The sequence below is a fragment of the Phyllostomus hastatus genome, unplaced genomic scaffold (genome assembly GCF_019186645.2).
Source record: "Phyllostomus hastatus isolate PE091 unplaced genomic scaffold, TTU_PhHast_1.1 phas_scaffold_93, whole genome shotgun sequence".
NCBI lineage: Eukaryota > Metazoa > Chordata > Mammalia > Chiroptera > Phyllostomidae > Phyllostomus > Phyllostomus hastatus.
In genome coordinates, this window is record NW_025334042.1 from 44116901 (window position 1) to 44138124 (window position 21224).

Below are 21224 nucleotides of genomic sequence, written 5' to 3' on the forward strand. Positions count from 1 at the left end.
AAAGACCTGATCATTAATAAATTTTCACTTCAAACAAAATTGACAATATGAAACCCAAGAAAATAACTTTTGGGCTTTAAACCATAATGCATAAATTCAAGTTATTTTGTATTTCAATTTCCTTTATAATTGGGAAACAATGACTTTATTTTCATAAACTACTTTTCCCTCATTTGTAAAATAAGGCTCTATAACTGGTTTGCTACTTAGCATCTGTAGACTATGCTCATATTTCAGATAGCCTGACAGAAACCACACATCTAGTTATAACTTAATGAACGAATAAAAATTTCCAGTTTCATAGTCTTGAAATAAAATAAATCACTGTAGCATGTTATCAATTGCTCATTTTGGCCACTTGGAGATTCTGACACTATCTGTTAATAATAACTATATTTAATAAAAAATGAAAGTAGTAATTATTAATACACTTAGAAACTAATATCTTTAAAACATGGCAGGAAGTGGATTAATACAAAAAGAATAAGTTATTGTATAACAAATACTATTTAATACTTATTACATTTGAGTAAAATAACATTTAAGAAGCACTAAGATAAATTCTGAGGCTCTGTTATGGGTTAAACTGTGTATCTCAAAAGCTCATATACTGATAGCTAAACCCCAAATATCTCAGAATGTAATCTTCCTTGGAAATGGGGGAGGTGCAGAGGTAATTAGTTTAGATGAGGTCATATTGGAATAGGGTAGGCCTCAATCCAGTATGATTGGTATCCTTGTAAAAAGGGGAGATTTGGACGCAGACACACAGGTACAGCGCCATGTGAAGATGAAGCCCGAGATCATGGCGATGCATTTACAAGGCAAGGAACACCAAACACTGTCAGTAAATAAACCATTAGAAACCAGAGGAGACTCATGGAACAGATTCTTCCTCAGAGCCTTCAGAAAGAATCAATCCTGCTAACAGCTTGATCTACAACTTTTAGCCTCCAGAACTAAGACAATGTGTTTCTGTTGTTTAAGCCAACCAGTTTATGGTACCACTTTTATGACAGCCATAGGGAACTAACAGAGGTTTCTCTTATTTCTAAAAATTAGAAGTTAAATGTATTATCAACTTCAAAAATGTAGCACAAAACATAAGTTATAAAATAGGTATATAATTCAAGTCAGTGCACAAACCTGTAATTCAGTAAGAACTGTTTTATGCCTCTTGTTACATTCTATCTTTTCCACTCGTGTTTTCAATTCTGCCAAAGTCTTATCAAATACAGCACACTGTAGCGCACACAATTTTTCTTCCAGCAACCACTGTACGACCTGAAGAAATACATAATCCTGTTATAGCAAAGACAACATTTCATCAAGCGTCAAACAATAAATACTCTTCTAAAACTGTTATTTTTGATTTCAGAGAGGGGAAGGGAAGAAGAAAGACGGGGAGAAACATCAAAGTAAGAGAGAAACACTGACCTGTTTCCTTCCGTATGTGCCCCAAACAGGGACCAAACCTGAAACCCAGGCATGTGCCCCAACCAGGAATCAACTGGCTACCTTTCACTTTGCAGACGACACCCAACCAACTCAGCCACACCAGTCAGGGCACAATATTCTTAGGTACTAATATATAACTAGCTTAGTAAAAACAACATGCTGGCATCCATAACACAATGCTATCTGCTGAAAGATATATATTGAAATATCTACTGCAAAATAATAATATATACACAAAAAGCAGAAATTTTCCAGAGGGCAAAATTTTAAAATAATTTGAAAATAAAGTTCTAGTATTTTTTTCCATACACTCAATCATGATTTAAAGGAAAGAAGTAAAGGAAAGAAAACAGATTTTTATATTTCTAATCTGTTCCAGGTGATTTTTTGTGAGACATTTAAGAATGTCACTGCACTACAAAATTTCTGTTAAACATTTCTAAATGCCTACTTAGACTTCCCACATTTACTTCATTATGGACCCATAACAAAGAGGACACATGGTACATAACTATGGACCATACTTGAATGACACTATTCAAGGAGTAAACTCTCAGTACATATAAAAGATTTCAAAACTCTATTATCATATTTCCAACAGCTCTATCAGAAATACTAAAAAAAAATACTATTATCTCCATTGCCAAATACAAAGCTAGAAGAAAAAAAAGCCACATTTTTACTGTCTCACTATTCCTTTTTCTACTGTGGATATTTATACTACATCTTAGTGGAGTAATATTGGTCTAAAATCTGGATGATTTATAGTTTTATCATTAAACTGATAAGACCCTGAAAAATTAATTTCACCTGAGTTTCATATTCCTCTCTGAAAAATAAACTGGTCATAAACATTTGTGAAACTCTTTGAAAAATATATTAAATACTGCATATTTTCCGCTGTATATCTAGTTTGGTAATGTGGGTGGTGGTTCAAAGTCTATACTTTCCCCCTTTCCCCAATCCTGTGAAAGCCTTGTCTCCACCCTTTTTAACACTAAGCCTACAGTACATAACAAAGATTTTAGCATGTAAGGACCTACAACCATGAAGCCAACTTATAATAAAGATTAAATTATTAACATATAAGACTCCAATGTTTCTATTAGAATAAGTTCAATACAGTAGGAAAAAATAAAATCTGAAAACTGAAATTCAGTTTTGTTATGAAAGCAAAAAGACATCATTATATCTCCTTCCAATTTGATAATTACTACAATATCTAAAATAAAATATGTAGCTTTTTTTAAAAAGAAGGAATTTTAAAATCTGTAACACCTTTTGTAGCTTCTGGTTAATATCTCCTTTGGCTGTAATCTTTACTTGAAATTCTGCCTCATATTCTTCTTCTATGTATCGACGGCGTTTGGATTGTACATTGTCCATGTCCTCTGATTTAGACCGTTTTCTTCTGGAAAATTCAACTGAAAACAAAAAGCATAATGATCAGTCAGATGTTCTTTATTATAGACCTTAATGCCTATTCTGCATCCTCAGCAAAATATCATTTCTAGATATCACAGTAGCACTCTCAATCATTTTATGAATTGATTTTGAGCTCAGAGAAGTACTAGGCAGCTTTCAGCTTTCAATGTGAAATGATTTTCACTATGCTAAATAAATAATGCTAAGCAATGTACAATATACACACAGAACATCCTAACTTGAAAATCTTCATATTACGATGGAGAATTACCTAAAAATGTCATTTTGAGATGAGAAGAATCATCTCATTCATTCCTTTTGCTAAATTTTATAGTGAACATTAATCCTCTGACAAAATGCAGTATTCATTCTCATGTCACATATTTCTAATAACTGGACATAGCTTTAAATAATTAATTCTCCCTCCTCGGTAAATATTTTCCTCAGTAAATTTAGGAAAAACTCCCACTTAATCTTCAGCCTTAGGCAAATAACAATAGTTATTCTTAACAAATCCTAATGAATTTCAAGTATGTAAAAATAATAAAATTAACAGCATTATAAAAGTAAATTTGATTTAAAATATATATATACACACTTAAAGATCTTGCCTTAAAAAATTTCCATTTCCCAAAGTGGTAACATTCATAAGATCATAAGCAACTTATATCTGGTGTCTTTTTCTTTTTTCTTTTTTAATTTTATTTTATTTATTTATTTTAGAGAGGGAAGGGAGGGAGATAGAGAAAGACAGAGAGAGAGAAACATCAATGTGCTGTTGCTGGGGGTTATGGCCTGCAACCCAGGAATGTACCCTGGCTGGGAATCGAACCTGGGACACTTTGGTTCCCAGCCCACTCTCAATCCACTGAGCTACGCCAGCCAGGGCTACTGGTGTCTTTTTCAATACACACAACGAAAACCAAAAAACTAAAATCTCCACACTTATCAAATGCAAATGCCCTTACGTGACCACACTTAATCCCTCTCTACTTCATTCTATATCCATATCTATGTGCTAATTTTTAAAATCCAGTTCTACTCTATGACTTCTCTTATAATCATAACTTAGTCATATATGGAGAGAAGTATAACAGGGAAGAGGACAGAACCCAGGTTTCCTGACTTCTCGTCCTACAATCTTCCTATAAACCAAATGACACTCAACCCCATCATTTCCTCTTCCCACAAAGTTTATGAACCTTAAGTAGACTGAAACACATACTTCCACTCACTTAGATCACCCAGACAAAATTCTTGTAGTCCCATGCTTTGAACATAAAACTAAAACAATTTCTCTCAGGACATTCAAACAGTTCTTGACTATATTAAGCTTAAATATTTCTTACAGAACAATGAGAGGTACAAACAAACAAAACACTTAAGTTTATAAAATAATTAACACTTTCAAAATAATTAAGTTTATAAAATAATTAACACTAACCCAAAGATCCTTGGGTTAGCCATCATCAAAATGATTTAATGGTGACTTACTTAAACTGCAAAATTTTATAAACATCTCATGGATATAAAAGTCTATTCCATGGCCTTAAAAGTAGAATCAATGAATTACTATTTCTTAAACAAGTTCTGCTTCTTTTTTTTTTGTACATGCTTACTTTTCTCAGGTCTTTCATCTTCAGGTATTACTTGCTCTTCTTCCTCTGGTTTCCTGTCCTTTTCATTATTTTTTACTTCTACAACAAATAAAGAAAAGGAAATCTTCCACTAGAATTCATAAGAGCACATTATATAATTAACACTCATTTTTGGTGTAACTGTTGAGTTCATCATTTCTAATGAAATCAGGGTCTCAAAATGTGAAATTTGGGAAATAAAAAGGGAGCATGAACTGACAGAAATGAATGAACAAGTCCACTATCAAGTGTTCCTGCAAATTCATAATAAACTCTTAACGTTGAAAAAAATTAATAGTACAGATTTTTTAAAACAAACACTCCTACTTAGGAATTTACTGTCACCCACAGATTAACAAAATGTGGAAACAGCTACCATAAAGCACTTGGACTCCTTACATTCAATTACTAAAACAAAAATAATGGTTGTGACAATTACAAACTACTGTCAAAACACCTAACATTTTTACCAGACAGGTCGAATCATTGTTATTCAATGGTTATGGAACTAAGACAAATGGAAAAGCTATCCTAAAGATAATGAAAGTTTTACTTTGATACCAATGCCAACAACCAAGCTAGTTGTTTAACATATTACTTCATATCCCCAATATAATTTTACATATAAACAGTATTTTTGCTGTCATACAGATGAGGAAAGTAATGTTCAGAAATGCCTCACAAGAAACATTTAAAATATAACAATTAAAAGATTGCTACCAAAAAAAAATTGCTAAAAGTGTCTGCACACTTGCACTGTTAACAACAAATGAAATTCCAGAGTTATAAGAAGCAGCCTTTGGCAAATCAGTCTATAACTCATCAACTATCTTTCTCATTAAATAGAAGGAAAGAAAAAATCATGAATATGTTTAAGTTTCTACTGTATTCCCTTTACATCACTGCAACTGGCTCCCCAAGTGACTTTAATAAAGCATGTTGTTTTATCATATTCTGCAACCAAAATTAAGCAATCACAGGTATTTCCTATGCAAACACCCCGGTTTTAATCCCAATGGCCCTGATGGCAGAAAGTCAAGGTTAAAAAAACTTAAAAAGATCTTTCAGGTAAAAACATATAGAGACTAGGATCACTGATGAACTTATTCAGGCTCTTACAAATATGTTTTCATGCTAAGATAAAACAATAAAGCTATAAATCATGACTATAGTAAAACAAAACAAAAACAGCTAGCACAGTCAATAAAAATTACTAAAACTATTTCTTTCTTTCTTTTTAAGATTTTATTTATTTATTTTTAGAGAGGGAAGAGAGGGAGAAAGAGAGAGAGAAACATCAATGTGCGGTTGCTGGGGGCCGTGGCCTGCAACCCAGGCATGTGCCCTGACTGGGAATCGAACCTGCGATGCTTTGGTTCGCAGCCCACGCTCAATCCACTGAGCTACGCCAGCCAGGGCTACTAAAACTATTTCTAAACTTTAAAATAAATGAGTACTAGAATATTCACTTTCTATTCACCACCCTATACGCATTAGAAATATTTTGAAGATCTCATGTTTCAATCTTAGTTTCATTAAATGAAAATGTTTTGCTTCCTTGTAGACTGCAAACTCATTACAAAGCATTTTTTCTATTTAGTACATAGTTTTCCAAATCTTCCTGATATTAATACTGAAAATGATGACTCCCGAGTTTCCTAGTCCCCAGAGTTTCCAGAGACACAGAGTAATTGGGTTGTCTGAAATGAAGGTTTATATAGTCTTTATTTAGCAAATCGTCATATCGCCCAAAGAACAAAATTAGCCATGGTTCCTATTAGGGTAAGTGCATGCCAGATTATCCAAAACACTGCAGAGCCAACTGGCCTCATTTGGTCTGCTTCTTTTTATGCATGTTAGCTTCCTCTTGTCTTACAGATATGTCAAAGTTAGCTCGAGATTCCTCATTTTACTCAAAACCTCCTCCTATCACCCAATTTCCGTATTTTAGTATGCTTAGAGGGTATGACAGGATTATCAATGCTTAAATTGAAATACTTATTAGGAATTTAGAATAGACACACAGAATTAAAATTTATGCTAGAGTTTCATTCAATAGAAAGAAGTCTGGATAAGAAAAATGGTATTAACACATTCTACAGAAAGAAGTTAAGACCCTCTTTCTTTAATTTTTTTGTTCCCAAAGTCTCAAAAGAATCTGAATACATCTCCTTCAACTCAGAATAACTAAGGGCCCATGCACATATATTTTTAAATATAATTTCAAGTAGTTCCTGAGACTTCTGAAGCTCATTTGAATGCTTAGGTAAAATCTTTCCTCTGCTACAGATAATTTCTGCTACAACTCCTCTGATTGAGTATAGTCTCATTACAAGTTGCCATATTTTAATATACATTTCTATGTGTGGTATTCTTTCAATCAGACTAGATGGTAATGTTCTATTAGTATGCCGCAAGTTTTAAAACATGAAATACCTATTTAGTTGGGGCACTGGCCTCTTTTTACTTAGACTGTCATATATAAAAATGACAACAGCCAACATAACAATAGCTGTGTGATGTGAATGAATCAAAATTATACCTATTTTTGTCAGATCAGCAAAAAATGTATTTTGTTGTATACCACGGAATTTTAGAAATTAGTTTATGTGTGCTATGAGATGAAAAGGGTTGATAATCGTTGGACTGGACATTAAGTTCACTAGGAGCAGGTACCACATCTTTAATTTTAGTAATCCTAAAATCTTTTGGGAAATGGCTGAGACAAAGTAGATGTTTAACATCTATCTGATGACTGTTATTTTAATAAGATTTCATTAAATAAAGGAGGAGAGTGGAAATGGAAGGGAGGTGGGGAGGGCTAGGAGGGGTGGGCTAGGATGGTAGTAAAAGACAGAAAACTGTACTTGAACAACAATTAAAATAAAAAAAAATTTTCTTTAAAAGGTAAAAAAATTATGCTACAGAGGATTGGAAGAAAGAATTTACATCCCGAGTTAATTTTTACATTTTCAGAATTGCCCTTTACTTTACTCCAAGGAAATACAGACAGAACTGTTGCCTCGGGACAGGGGTTGGCAAACATTTTTTATTTCATCAGTGATAAACAACATGTAAACAGATGGATATGTGTTCCAAAACAACTTATTGACAAAAACAGACAGAGCCTACAGGCCATAGTGTGCCAATCCTCTGCCTTAAATTATTGGCTCTGTGAGAACATTTAAAACAAAACAAAAAATTCCTGGGTACATGCCTGGGTTGCAGGCCATGACCCCCAGCAACCGCACGTTGATGTTTCTCTCTCTCTCTCTCTCTCTCTCTCTCTATCCCTCCCTTCCCTCTCTAAAGATAAATAAATAAAATCTTAAAAAAGAAAAAATTCCTGTAGATTAATTAAAGACAATATATTCAAAAGAAGAATGGGTAAAGGAAATGAACAGGCAATTTATAGACAAGGAAACACAGATGTCCAATAAATATGTAAAGATTTTCAACCACATTAAACAAAAAATGTGGTGTTACTGGTAATATGATTTTTCTAGAAATTTGGAGTTTTACTTAACACAAAGTTCCAAGTAATATCTTCCACAGCAAATTTTTTATGTTCCTTTTAAAGCAACACTCAGGACAGAAAAGTATATTTTATTGTCTCTGATTCTTTCCCTTTCATTCTCTCTGAAACCCAGTCTCAATCAGGCTCTCAATTCCCACTGCTCTTTACCAACTGATACCCAGGTCATTAAAATTTCTCTTTCATCTTACTTAACAAAAGAGCATTTGATATATAGTTAACTATGCCCTCCTCTGTGAAACATTCTCTTTACTTGATTTCTAAGACAACAAAATCCCGTTATTCTTTCTACCTGCAGAGCTGTTCTATTAGTCTCCTTTGCTGGTTCTTCCTCATCTCCCCAACCTGTCAGCACTGGAATACCAAAGAGCTCAGTCCTTGGATCTCCTCTTGTCTCCATTTACACTCACTCTGAGCAGATCTAATCTTGTGCACTCAACTTCAGCTAATGTCTGTCTATATGCTACTACTTCCAAATTATCTAAACAGTCCAAGCTTTTGCCCTGAAATTTGGACATGTTATCTAACTTGAGCAGCAAGAGTTATTTGAAACTGTTCTTCTTCCTACACTCACTACCCTTTCTAAAATCTGTTTCATTTTTTATCTTCCTCAATGCTGAAAAGAAAATCTGCAACTTACATGTCAATGTAAGGAATAATGTTAAGGTTCCATAAAGAAAGGCCAAATACATAAGAAATAGCTGGATATAAATAGATGACTATAATAAAGAATTTTAGCTGAACACAATAGTGACAACAAATTAGTAAATTTTAATTTACTAAACCATATCAATTCTATCACTACTAACCTAGAGCAAAAGTAGAAAAAACCTTGAATTCTATTCCCATGCAATTATCCTCATTAGCATTTATTTTCATATCATTTATCTTAAATATCTAATGAACAGGGGAAAATAAATCAGTCACAAATATTTTTAAACTGAAATATAATCTAGAAAAAAACTATGTCAGAATTTAATATAAAATCTGTTCTACTCTAAAACAGATTTTTCTCAGTGACATTAACAGCATTGTCTGAAAATAAAAAGCAAGTAGAGGAGAACTTTCCCTCCTATTTCTCTATAAGAAATAGAATGAGAAGTCCCCAAAAGGAGGGAAAAAATGAAGAATGCAGTAACCCAACAGCTAAGGAGAGTCTCAAGAGAGGGGCTGTTTAAGAGGTCATCCAAGTATGAGAGAATAAAGACCAAAAACAAATGTCCCTGGACTTAACAACATGAACATCAACGTCATTTCACTGAGAAGAATTAGGAGGGGAACTGGTAAGGTGGAGATCAAAATTCAATTAAGTTCAAGAGTAAATAGGAGGAGAAGAAATGGTGCTAGCTTTGTTAACATAATTTGAAGAACGGTTTTAAAAGAAAGAAATGGAACAATAGCTAGATAAGAGTTCATAGTATAGAGTGTACATGGAGGGTATAACTAATGTTTACCTCCCTTTAGTGTTGTTTGAACTCTCCCAGAAAGAAATCTTTATTTTCTTATGCTTCTTATACTATGATTTTAATTATTTAGGCAGTACCAGTTATTATGTAGTATTATATAAAAATATAATAGTGCCTTCAGGCCTACTAAGGTATATCTGCAACACTTTTTAGGTCTTTCTCCTTTCTTTGTAAAATTAAAATAGTTTTTCTATTTGCTTTCTGACATCTTTCATTACTTTTTGTTGCTGCTCAAATACATTACAACTGCTATATTTAAAACAAACTTGCTAAGTGTCTGAAATTAAGAGGTTTTCTATCAGTACTGCGTATAAATGCTAATAAAGGGAAGAGCCAGAGTTCAGTACTTCAATTTATAATTCTGTGCTCTGAAAACATTAAAATTTAGTTAAGAATAAAGAATTTGATGAAAGTAATATCTCAGCTGGTACACAGCAACAAATGTGACATGTAACAGATTCTGCTACCATATAAAAAGAAGAGAGTACAGTTTATGAACCAATAGAGAAACTATACTTCAACCTAAACACACAAAATTTCCTTGGAGGTGAAATGAAAAAATAAAAGTTTAGTTACCAGCTAAGAAATTAAATCTACTGGTAAACTTCCTCTGCTAATAGCATATAATCAGGTAAGAGTCTAAAAGTAAGGAACCAAAAATAAAATGAACTTTAAATTTTTGAAGTATGTAACATGGATGGCTTAATACTCATCTCTCTGCATTTTATAGCATTGTGTGGGAGGGACGGTCTCCAATATCAAGACTTATAAAATGTATAAACTCACTAAGTAATAAGTTAATTTACTATGTCTTTCTTACACAGACTACTAAAAAAGGTGTTTTTAAAGGACTTGCCCCAGTATCACTCTTCATATAAAATGTAAATTTCATGTCATTCTCCTCTGCTTGAAAGCATTCAGTGGCTCCCTGGTGCTATCAAAATGCATTAGCCTTGTAACCAAGGTCCTCCAGGATATACTTCTAACAATTATTCATTCATTATCCAATTATTTACTGAGCACTTACTGTAACCCAGAAATTATTTTGGCTTGATGATGGTGACTCAGCAGAGGAGTAATAGCAGTGAAGATGGTAAGAAAACTCTAGATTCTAGATCTATTCTAAAGGTAAAGTCAACAGAATTTCCCAATGTACTGAATATAGGATATGAAAGAAAAAGAAAGAATGACTCCAAGATTTTTGGCCTGAGCGAGTAGGACAAAGCTGCGGTAAAGAGAGATTATCTTCATTAAAAACCTGTATTATACAGTTAGTGAAAAGCAAGTGCCTTCCAGAATACAGTTTATATTCTTCTGAAACTTATCCTCCTCTAAAATCCCAGAATACCAATTTAACATTATTACTGTATTCACAGCCTTGTATTTAATGGCCTGTGTTGTAATTCTTGTCTCAGTCCTCAGCAAATATTACATTTTATCTTTAAATTCTCAAAACCACAAAGAGACTGACTTGTCACTATATAGGTTTACTGAATGAAAAGATGCTCTTTGGAAATGAAACCATTTTTTAATAATAAAAAATTTCTACCCCCAAAGCTGATAAAATATATTGGGGGAAAAAGTCCCATGTCTCCTAGCCCTTTCTCATGTTTTCATTCTTTGAACAAACTAGAAACCAGAAGCTGTTTCATGCAATAAGGTCACCCCTCTCAGAAAGTTCTAACAACCCTGGCCTGGTAGTTCAGTTGGTTAGAGCACTGTCCTGATACACAAAATTACAGGTTTGATCGCCGGTCAGGGCACATACAAGAATCAACCAATGAATGCATAAATAAGTGGATCAACAAATCAGTGTCTCTTTCTTTCTCTAAAATCAGTACAAAAAAATTTAAAAGAATACTCTAGCAGAATGTGATGCATTAAGAACATAAAGGTGTCATGCTTGTCTCAAAGGAACTGAGAAAGTTTCATATAGGAATATTTGAGTTTCACCATGAAAGCAAAATAGGATTTTTCTCTTTCTCTCCTTTTTCTGTAGAGATTTAGGTTTTAGAAAGATCATTCAGAAGATAAGAGGGAAGAGAGTAGATCAGGTAAAATCAAGAGGGCAAAGGAAGCAAATGGATGATGTCTTCATCAAACAAATAATCAGCTTCCAGGTTTCTATCTTCCAGCAATGGTGGTGTCATTTACCAAACAAAAAATAATAAAAGAAATCAGATTTCAATGGGAAAATCAATCATAAAGTGTGATTTATAACACTTGAAGCAAATAAACTAGATTTTTATATTCTAAGTTATTTGGTTGCTACATGATAGCAAGAACACTTGCTAGGACTCTGATCAATTGTGTACTGACTTGAAATTGTTAAATCACAGTCTTTATAGTGGTCCATCTTATCTCACTTCCTAGATTATAAACATGTTGCAGGCAAGGGCCATATTTTTTTCTTTCTTATCATCCTTCTGAGAGCTTTATCCAATACCTCCTACAGAATGGATACTTTGTAATTCTGAATTCTGTGAAATTAAGTATCTATCAAGTTAAGAGATCATTTGAGCCACCATCATTCTAACTTTCTCTGCAACTAAAAGAAATTCAAATCTTTATGAGAATGTTTTATTGAACAGTTTATTAAAGCTATTCAAAAAAATTTAAATTTAAATAATATGCTAACCTGGAGAGCATGTCTCATTTTGTGATAGAACTTCAGACTCATCTTTTTCACCTGAAATATCCTCTTCGTCAGAGAGAACCAAAAAGGCTTCTTTTGGCAAACTCTCACTACTTTCTTGTTTAGATGGTGAACCAAAAGAACCTTCCATCTTCTCTTCCAAATCTGGATTTGTTTCATCAATTGGAAGAAGACAAGTTTTAGAAAAGCAAGTAAGTTCATCTTCAGCAGGTGCAAGCTTTTCCAAAATAGGAATAATTTCATCTGTCTCCATAGAATCTGTATTTTCTAAGATATTCTCATTTTTGTCATCTTTTATAACATTTTCACTAATAGATTCTGTGAGGTCAGTAGAATTTTCATCTTCATTCTTTTCATTTTGGTCAATTTCTGTACTGCTAGATATAGCTTCTTCTTCAAGAACAGGTTCTGTGACTGTATCTTCCTCTACCTGCTTTTCATTTTCAGGAGGTAGATCTGGACAAATAATTGTATCATCTGCTTCTAGAGTTTCTTCATCATCATCAATATTACTATCAGCTTTATTTTTCTCATCAAATGAGAAAATTTCATCTAACTTTTCATCATCCCCATTTTTTTCAAGAAAACCATGATCTTTATTGCTAGGCTCTGTATTGTCAGTATCAGGAACTGGCTCACAAACGGGTACAGAACTTGGTTCAAAGGTGGGATCAAAGGCTGATTCAGAAGTTGGTTTATCAGAAGTCAGTTCATCAGAGACCGGGTCACCAGAGGCCAGATCAGCAGAGGCCTGATCACAAGTGGTTAGATCACCACAAGCTGGATCACAAGAAGCCAGATCACCAGAGGCTGGATCATCACTGGCCAGATCATCAGAGGCTGAATTATCAGAGGTCGAATCCCTGGAGATTATTGGTTCACTGGAGACCAGTTCACCAGGGGCTGGTTCACCCGAGACCAGTTCATCAGAGACAGGTTCACCAGGTATCAGTTCACTAGAGACTGGCTCTCTGGTGACTGGCTCACCAGAGACTGGCTCCCCAGAGACTGGTTCACCAGAGACCAGTTCACTAGAGACTGACTCACCAGAGATAGAGTCACCAGAGACAGGATCACCAGAGGCAGGCTCTTCAGAGGTGGGAACACCAGAGGTGGGATCACCAGAAGTGGGATCACCAGAAGTGGGATTGCCAGAGGTGGGGTCATTACAGGTTAATACTTCAGAGGTCAGATCTCCAGAGGCTGATGGATCTCCAATATCCAGATCACCTGAAGCTGGATCATCAGAAGCTAGTTCAGTGGTCAGTTTAGAGGTTATTTCAGGAGTTATATTACTAGGAGACAAAGGTTCACACTTTAACTCATCATCTGGTTTGTTTTTTACATTAACATTTAAGGAACAAGATGTTTCTTTCCATTCTGAGTTACTTTTTTCAGGATTAAAGCAAAATTCTTCAATGCCATTCACCTCGTCCTTGTCATTAATATAATCCATATTTTCCAAAGGTGATGTTGGGTCCAAATCTCCATTTTCATGATTACCATTTAACAGCTTGGCATCAGTTTTCAACAGTTCTTCTTTGACCTTGTAAACTGCTTCCAGTTGTTGACGATCACTCGCTCTCATTGTTTTTCGAGCCTTAAAGACTTTCTTCTGAGGTTCTTCTATACCATCCATTTTGAATCTTTAAAGAGACAGAGAGAGAGAGAGAGAGAGTTTAATAATTGAAACAGAAACCACCTAATTATACACTTATTGTAAACTGATCTTACAAGCAAGCAGCACTTTATATAATTTTGAAATGACCTACAGAAAGCATAATAATCCTTGATGTATGTTAATTATAACATTTATTAATTTATGTAATATAAAATTGATAATAGGTATTGTCCACAAATCAATTACTAGAAGTATTAGAAAAAAGTAACTAGTTTTCATTCACAGTAAGCTTAATGAGTTCAGAGTCTCATGGAAATAAAAAAGTAGATGCAGGAAAAAAACAGGTAAGAGAATAAAAACAGCAAGGGCATGGGAAAGAGGTACAGAGAGAGACAAGGAAGAAAGGAAGGAAAATTAGGAAACACAAAGGAAAGATTATATCTGTAACCAAGCATATCTACATTAACAGAACTGTAAGAGATGTCATCAAGAAAGTGAAAAGACACAATAGAGGGAAATGTCTAACCTATCTGATGAGATAACTTTTATCTAGAAAATAGAAAATGCTGTTACAACTGAGTAACAACAATAAAAATTTAAAAATGGACAAAGGACTTGAACGGACATTCCTTACAGGGGTGTCCAACATTTTGGTGTCTCTGGGCCACACTGAAAGTAGAAGAGTTGTCTTGGGCAACACATTAAATACACAAACACCAATGAAAACTGATGAGAACAAAAAAGGTTTTAAGTAAATTTATGATTTATACATCAGGAGAATACCATGTGAAGATTGGAGTTAGGCTGCCACAAGCCACAACTAGGAGGAAGGTCTAGAACAGATCCTCCCTTAGCTCCAGAAGGAACATGGCCCTGCCAACACCTTGATTTCAAACTGCTAGCCTCCTAAAAGATACACAAAAAGGCAATAGATAATAAGCAGTAAATATGAAAAGAGGCTCAACATCATTGGTCATCAGAGAAATGTAAATGAAAACCACAATGATATAACATTTTACACATAACGGGATAACTGTAATCAAAGAGAAAAACAAGTATTGGCAGGAATGTGGGCAAACTAGAACCCTCACACAATGATGATAGAGGGGTAAAATGGTACAGCTGATTTGGAAAACAGTCTGGCAGTTCCTCAACATGGTAAACATTAATCATTACTTTTCAATCTTTCCTTTTTTGTAAGGTATATATATAATAAAGCTATAAAGTTCACCCTAAGCACTGCTTTACCTGCATCTCACATTTTGAAGTGTTACATTTTCATTGTTGTTATGTGTGTTAAAATATATTCTAATTTCTATTGTAATTTCTTTCATTGATGAGTTATTTAGAAGTTTTTTTTTAAAGCAACACATTATGACCATGTGCAGCTCATTAAAAAAAATACAAGGTTGGTTTCACATTAAAAAATCAAGCAATGCCATAAAGCATTACGGATTTTTTTTCCAGCCCAATCAAGGTATCCACTTGATAAAAATCAGAGCCCTATGCCCCAATACCAAGAATGTGACCTTACCTGGATAGGGTCTTTACAGAGATAATCAAGTTAAAATACCGTCATTAGAATGGTCCCTAATCCAATATAACTGGTGTCCTCATAAGAAGAGGAACTTTTGTACAGAGACACACACATAAGGAGAACACCATGTGAAGACTGGAGTTAGGCTGCCACAAGCCACAACTAGGAGAAAGGTCAGGAACAGATCTTCCCTTAGCTCCAGAAGGAGAATGGCCCTGCCAACACCTTGATTTCTGGCCTCCAAAACTGTGAAACACTAAATTTCTGTTATTTGGGTGAAAAAAGCAGTGTGACTTATCAAATAAAACAGAACAGAAGGTGAAATAAACAAAAACTCTTAACAGATACAGAATATTCATTCATTTGACAAAATTCAATAGTGACTCATAAAGCTTTTAGAAAACTTAGAAGGAAACAACTCAAATCTAATAAAGATAATCTACAAAGATATCATACTTAGTGGTGAAGTAAGATCAGAACCAAAAGAAGGATGCTCCCTCTCACCATTTCTGGCCATTGCAGTAAGGCAAGTAAAAGAGGGCAAGGAGTTAGTCCTAGAGAAAGATAATGTCACCAGTCTATGGTGGAATAAAACAAAAGTCCTTTGAGGACCTAAGATGTACAGGGAACAAGAACAATGCGTTCACATTCTATTATTCAGTAGGAATGATAGTACAATGTACTTGATTTGGCTAGAGAAGGGAAAAAAAGCAGTCTCTAAGTTCCAGTAAGGGCAGGCTCACAGGCTGCCCTTAATATCATTACAAATTGACGATGCTTATGGATTAAGCCATATTTTCTCCTGTTGGACATAAAACCACCACTACATTCAAATTAGGTAAGGTCATAGTACAACCCATAAAATACCAACCATCTCCTTTTCTGACTAAAAATAAGTGAGGGCTACTATTTATCAATTGCAGCTTCAGCCTCACTGTAGTCTGTCCTCACTATAGATAAGATTTATTGAGATACCCAAGCAAAGAATAGCCCCCACTTTCTGACAGCACACACTCCAGAGTAAGGTCTAGTTCCTCACACTCTACCCAAAATAATGCAACTTAAGACCAAATCCCACACTAGGTTTTCTTCTAACACCTAGTAATTATAAACCCAACTTGTTAATTACAGGTATGTTCCTAGTGTTCCACTGTTCCTTTGGCTGCAAGTCATAAAACAATGGCCTATCCTATTTGCTGGAGGCCAGTACAGCTGGAAAACCTAGCCCTTTGTCACAGTACTTCTAGATTATGGTACATTCTGCATTTGTTCTGTCACATTAAGAAAATTACTTTATATTTCTTAGTCTTGCTAGCCTTTTAATTTAAAGTATGAAACTGAATAAAACTATTTAGAAAAACTATCTTACTACTGAGCAGAAACTTCAATGCAAAATTATTATAGGCACTATTTTAAGGATTATTAATTGCAGTTTAAAATGTAAACTTCAAGTTTTTTCTCACCCACTATCCATTGCAAACTCAAGCTAACTGAAAAATTTTCTGCAAAGAAGATACCATGTAAATTTTGTAGTCACTCTTCTGTGCTGACTCCAAAGATCAAAATAATTAAATTATAAGATGTGGAATATGGCTGCCCTTTAAATATTTTCAAATACTGAACTGCAATTCTTTTAGATTTTGATTTCATAATATCCACATTTCTCAGCTGTTAATAAGAATCACTGGCAGTTATTACTAATTGCATTAAAAGCAAGCACTACCCTAAAAGAGTTCATTTTCATAATTTTTAGTAACTATTATGAACATGAATCCTGCAGATAGAAACATGGGTTTGAATTCCTGCTCTCCCATGTACTTACATGATACAGGAAAAGGTACCTAACACTTCAATTTTTAGTTTTAGCTACTTTAAGAAGGGAGTATTAGGGCCTGCAACAGAGATTTTGGTAACGATTAAATTAGATTCTATACATTAAGCACTTAGAATGTAGTAAGTACTCAAAAAATATCCTATCAGTCTGTATATTCAGAATGTTTTAAGGCATAAACTAGGTAATCAGAAACAAATTCCTCTTAAGTATTTTTGTTATTTTGTATACTAATTAGAAAACCTAACATGTAAACATCACCACCAAATATCATCTAATAAACTGCCACCACCAAATAACATTTAATAAAAATAAATATAATCCAAGCAAACTGGTTTTATCAACAAAATTGCTATTCGATTCAGAAATAATACAGTACTGTACAAAGAATTACAGAATAACTACCATCTATACCCACAAGGGAGCACACTACAGCCATTTACCAGATCTAATATGGGTTCTAAGTACAATGAAAAACAGAGAGAGCAATGAAAGTAGCATGAACAACCAGTTTAAACTAGTTCAGCCATATCCGTGCAAACCAATCAGCAGTAGGTTTTTAAAACCTATTTTGCATAAGCAAAGTATATTTAAGAAAGACACATATTAGAGAATGGAGTGTTACCTGCAATCAAGTCTCCATGGCTGTATTACAAAAACAAAAAAACATTTCTAATGATCATTTTAAATACCATCATCTATAACTGAGATGCCATTCACAAAACTATTCTACAAAATAAATACTACTTTTTTTAGGTGACAACACAACAATCGTGGAGCTCTTACATGCCTGTAATTCAATTTCCCAGGAAAAAGCATTTATATTTTACAGTAGAAAATGTCTGCCATACCTAGACATAAATGTGCAAAATGTAATGAAATTTCTGCTGAAAATACTTTTTCATGAAGATAGTAAAAAAAATTCTTAAGTAAATATATTTTCATGAAGAAGATAAGATTTTTAAAATGTTTTTAAGTCCTTACTCTATATATTTAGATTCAAAAACTCTGGGGAAATATCATCACCAATATAATCTTTTGTACAGCATTACCACCGGAATTTATACTTAAGTAACCAGTAAGGGTATGTTACCTGCAAATAAGTCTCTATGGCTTGGAATTATTTTTCAAATTGTGGGCATATTATTTTTAAGGAAAACCCAATGAGCCTCTTCTTCTTTAAGTGAAAACATTATTTCCTTCTTTGCTTCATCCCCCTCCACCCACTATTTTCACTCATCTTTCTAGCAAAGAGATCACAGCTATGAAACAACAAAGGGAAGTATTTCCAAAAGCTGTAATGACTTAACCTACAATCTGCCTGCTCAGAAGCTCAAGAATTTAAGTGGCTGTTCAAGAGCTGCTCACAAACTCAGCCAATCATTAGCCAGCATTCTGATTCCTGCCCAGCAACAGGAGACAGACAATAAGGTCAGAGAAACATAGTTAAAACCTGGATCCACAATACTTCAGCGAGGTTCTTTTTCTTTATCTGACATAAATAACCTAGAACGTAACTGCATAAAATCCTAAATCCATATAAAATACTTTAAATATATCATACAAATAAATAAGATTTACACTTCTTATCCTATTTTATCTTCCTTTTAATGTCCATGAATGTTTCTAGAAATACAGATCAATTCTCTACTTGGGAAATGAGTCAAACTTGGACAATACATAACAAGAACATACTTTTGTACACAATGGATTAGAATCTGCAAAATTCAAATGTAAATTTATTTTTAAAAATCCATAGTCATTAACACTTATAAAACATAACTAAAAATCCAGCGAAAACTTCAATCCAAATAGCACAAAATTATTTTATGCCTATCTATCACTATTGTTACAGATTTACAATTTCAAAAATCTATAGTATCCCGGACGCAAAGGTTTACTATTGATAGCATTATGTTTTGTTGTCTACTGCACTCTAGATGTCTATTTCTTGACAACCTATATTAAGTGTTGTACGTACAATTACTACGTCCTTGTCTCATTAACTGCCTTTTGCAGCAGGTTACAAAAAGGTTATATGAGCTCTCCCCTTTGGAAGCACTAAGGCAAATGTGTACATTACACAGTAAATAAACATTCATGTAAATTGAAGGGAATTTTTCATGTTACCTAATTCTACAATACATTCCTTTAAAAAAATTGTGAAAGAAAAGTAGGAAATCCACCATAAGAATATGCTTTTTTCTCAAATTCACTACCTATAAAATGTTCTTGGTAAATTAGTTTTTAAAATAAACCTCTTTTTTTTCCTCCTTCAGTTGCAAATGAACCTTGACATTTTTCAAAGCATACCCAAGAGGGAGCTTACTGCAGCCATACTCTTAGTTTACATAATCTCCCCACAGGCAAAATAAATCAGCAGCTGCTTCAATGCTTCAGTCCTGTGAGAGACCTGAAATTCACTGTCTGATTGGCTCAAAGCCGTAGTTGCCTATAGCCAATCAGGTATTAGCAGCAGAAACTTGCCCAGCAACAGGGGAAGCAGATGCGGGCAAGTGCTTTACCAAGATTCCAAATAGTGTGAAAACATACCTGAACGGTGAAACTGAAACATATTTGTAACATACCCCTAGATCCTCTGTCTGAGTAACAGCTCTAAAGTAGGGTTTTCTGATTAAATAAACAAGCAGGGTCTGTACTACTGCTTTCCAAGCAGCCCTAACTGACAAAGGAATAGGAAGTACCAGGACTGGTGGTTCAAAATGCACACACACACAACGTGATATTAACTCAAAGTTATGGATACCTGGTGAACTACACTTTAAAAGAAAACAGCAAAAACTTACAAAATATTAACCAAAACCATTTAAGTGGACCTGACACTTCTATCTTTTACACAGGCACTCTAATTACATTCATGTTGTTAACTGACATTATTAGTATAACATTATTCTGAGTGGGGTGCTGAAAATAATTTTTATTCTAATTTGAGTTTGCATTAAATGGCTTAAAGAAATACTAGTTAACAGACCTGACTAATAATGGCCTGCTCATAAATAATCACTTTATGCTGATGATTTCTAGACATTTTAGAAACATAACTGCTACATTTTTTAAGTACTCAATTGAAAACTATGTGATTTTATTTTATATCTCTAAAATTTTAAGAATTTTGCAATAGTCCTGAAAATAAAATCATAAAGAACAATCAGTGTATTGCACAATAAATGTTAACCTGATTTTGTTTACTGTCCATTAATTAGACTGGTAAACCTGACAATACAATGGACAATACAAGATCATCCACTTTGATACTCCGCTGCTCAAATTTAGTATACAGAATTTCAAAACTTTTATTTTAAACACTGGGTATCTTATCACCTCTGTTAATAATTCTTTTTCTAAAACACACTCACTACTTCCACTATTTCTGTTTCCATATTCTGTTGCTTTGTAGATACTCTCTCCCCCAGTCAATCACAAAGCACTGGCAATATTTACTTGAGGACCATAAGCACTCACAAATTCAGTTGAGTATTGAGTGACCATGATATTTGACACCTCAACAAATAACCCCTTCTGCCTGTCATCAATGTCATGATACTATCTGGGTATCAAAATGTGAAATGGAATATCCCCTAAGTAAATTTTTAAAGATAATTAACAACAAAGGAAATGTGGAGTTTGCTTTATCAACAATTCCCTGGACAAAACAGGAGCAAATCATTATCTCCAAATTTTGGTTATATCAAAACCAGAATGGTCACTCTACTAATTTGTTGTATTCATTGCTTTGTTTTGAGAAATTCTAGGGCAGCGAACATGAAAAAAACTCAAGATACTTTAAAATCACTTCTTCAAGTTTATTTTTGGGATCATTCTCTACATAGGCAAGTTAAAACTAATTCACCTGATCCAAAAATTTGAAATTTTAAAATACATTTATCAAACTGCATCCTCTTAGAAAAACTAGCCAGTTATTCATCATGGCCCTACCTTCTAACTTATCCCACTTACCAAACTCCAATAACACCTTTGCTGGCAATGAATGAAGTTACAAAAGGCCATGTATTTTTAACTGACACTTGTCAAGGGGC

At 33.9% G+C, this 21224-nt stretch overlaps 1 protein-coding gene across 3 annotated transcripts in view; it reads right to left on the reverse strand.

The window, feature by feature from the left end:
- The window catches only part of LOC123812908 (activating transcription factor 7 interacting protein), a 118389-nt gene that overhangs the window by 60636 nt on the left and 36529 nt on the right, over positions 1-21224 (reverse strand). For 2 of the 3 annotated variants that reach the window (XM_045829821.1, XM_045829819.1), the window contains exons 2-5: positions 12160-13823; positions 4503-4580; positions 2737-2882; positions 1147-1284 (exon numbers count right to left, since the gene is read on the reverse strand). In XM_045829821.1, the coding sequence (XP_045685777.1) occupies positions 1147-1284; positions 2737-2882; positions 4503-4580; positions 12160-13816 (2019 nt within the window). In that variant the 5' untranslated portion in view covers positions 13817-13823. The remainder of the gene's footprint in view (positions 1-1146; positions 1285-2736; positions 2883-4502; positions 4581-12159; positions 13824-21224) is intronic. The other variant, XM_045829820.1, reaches the window with a different exon arrangement.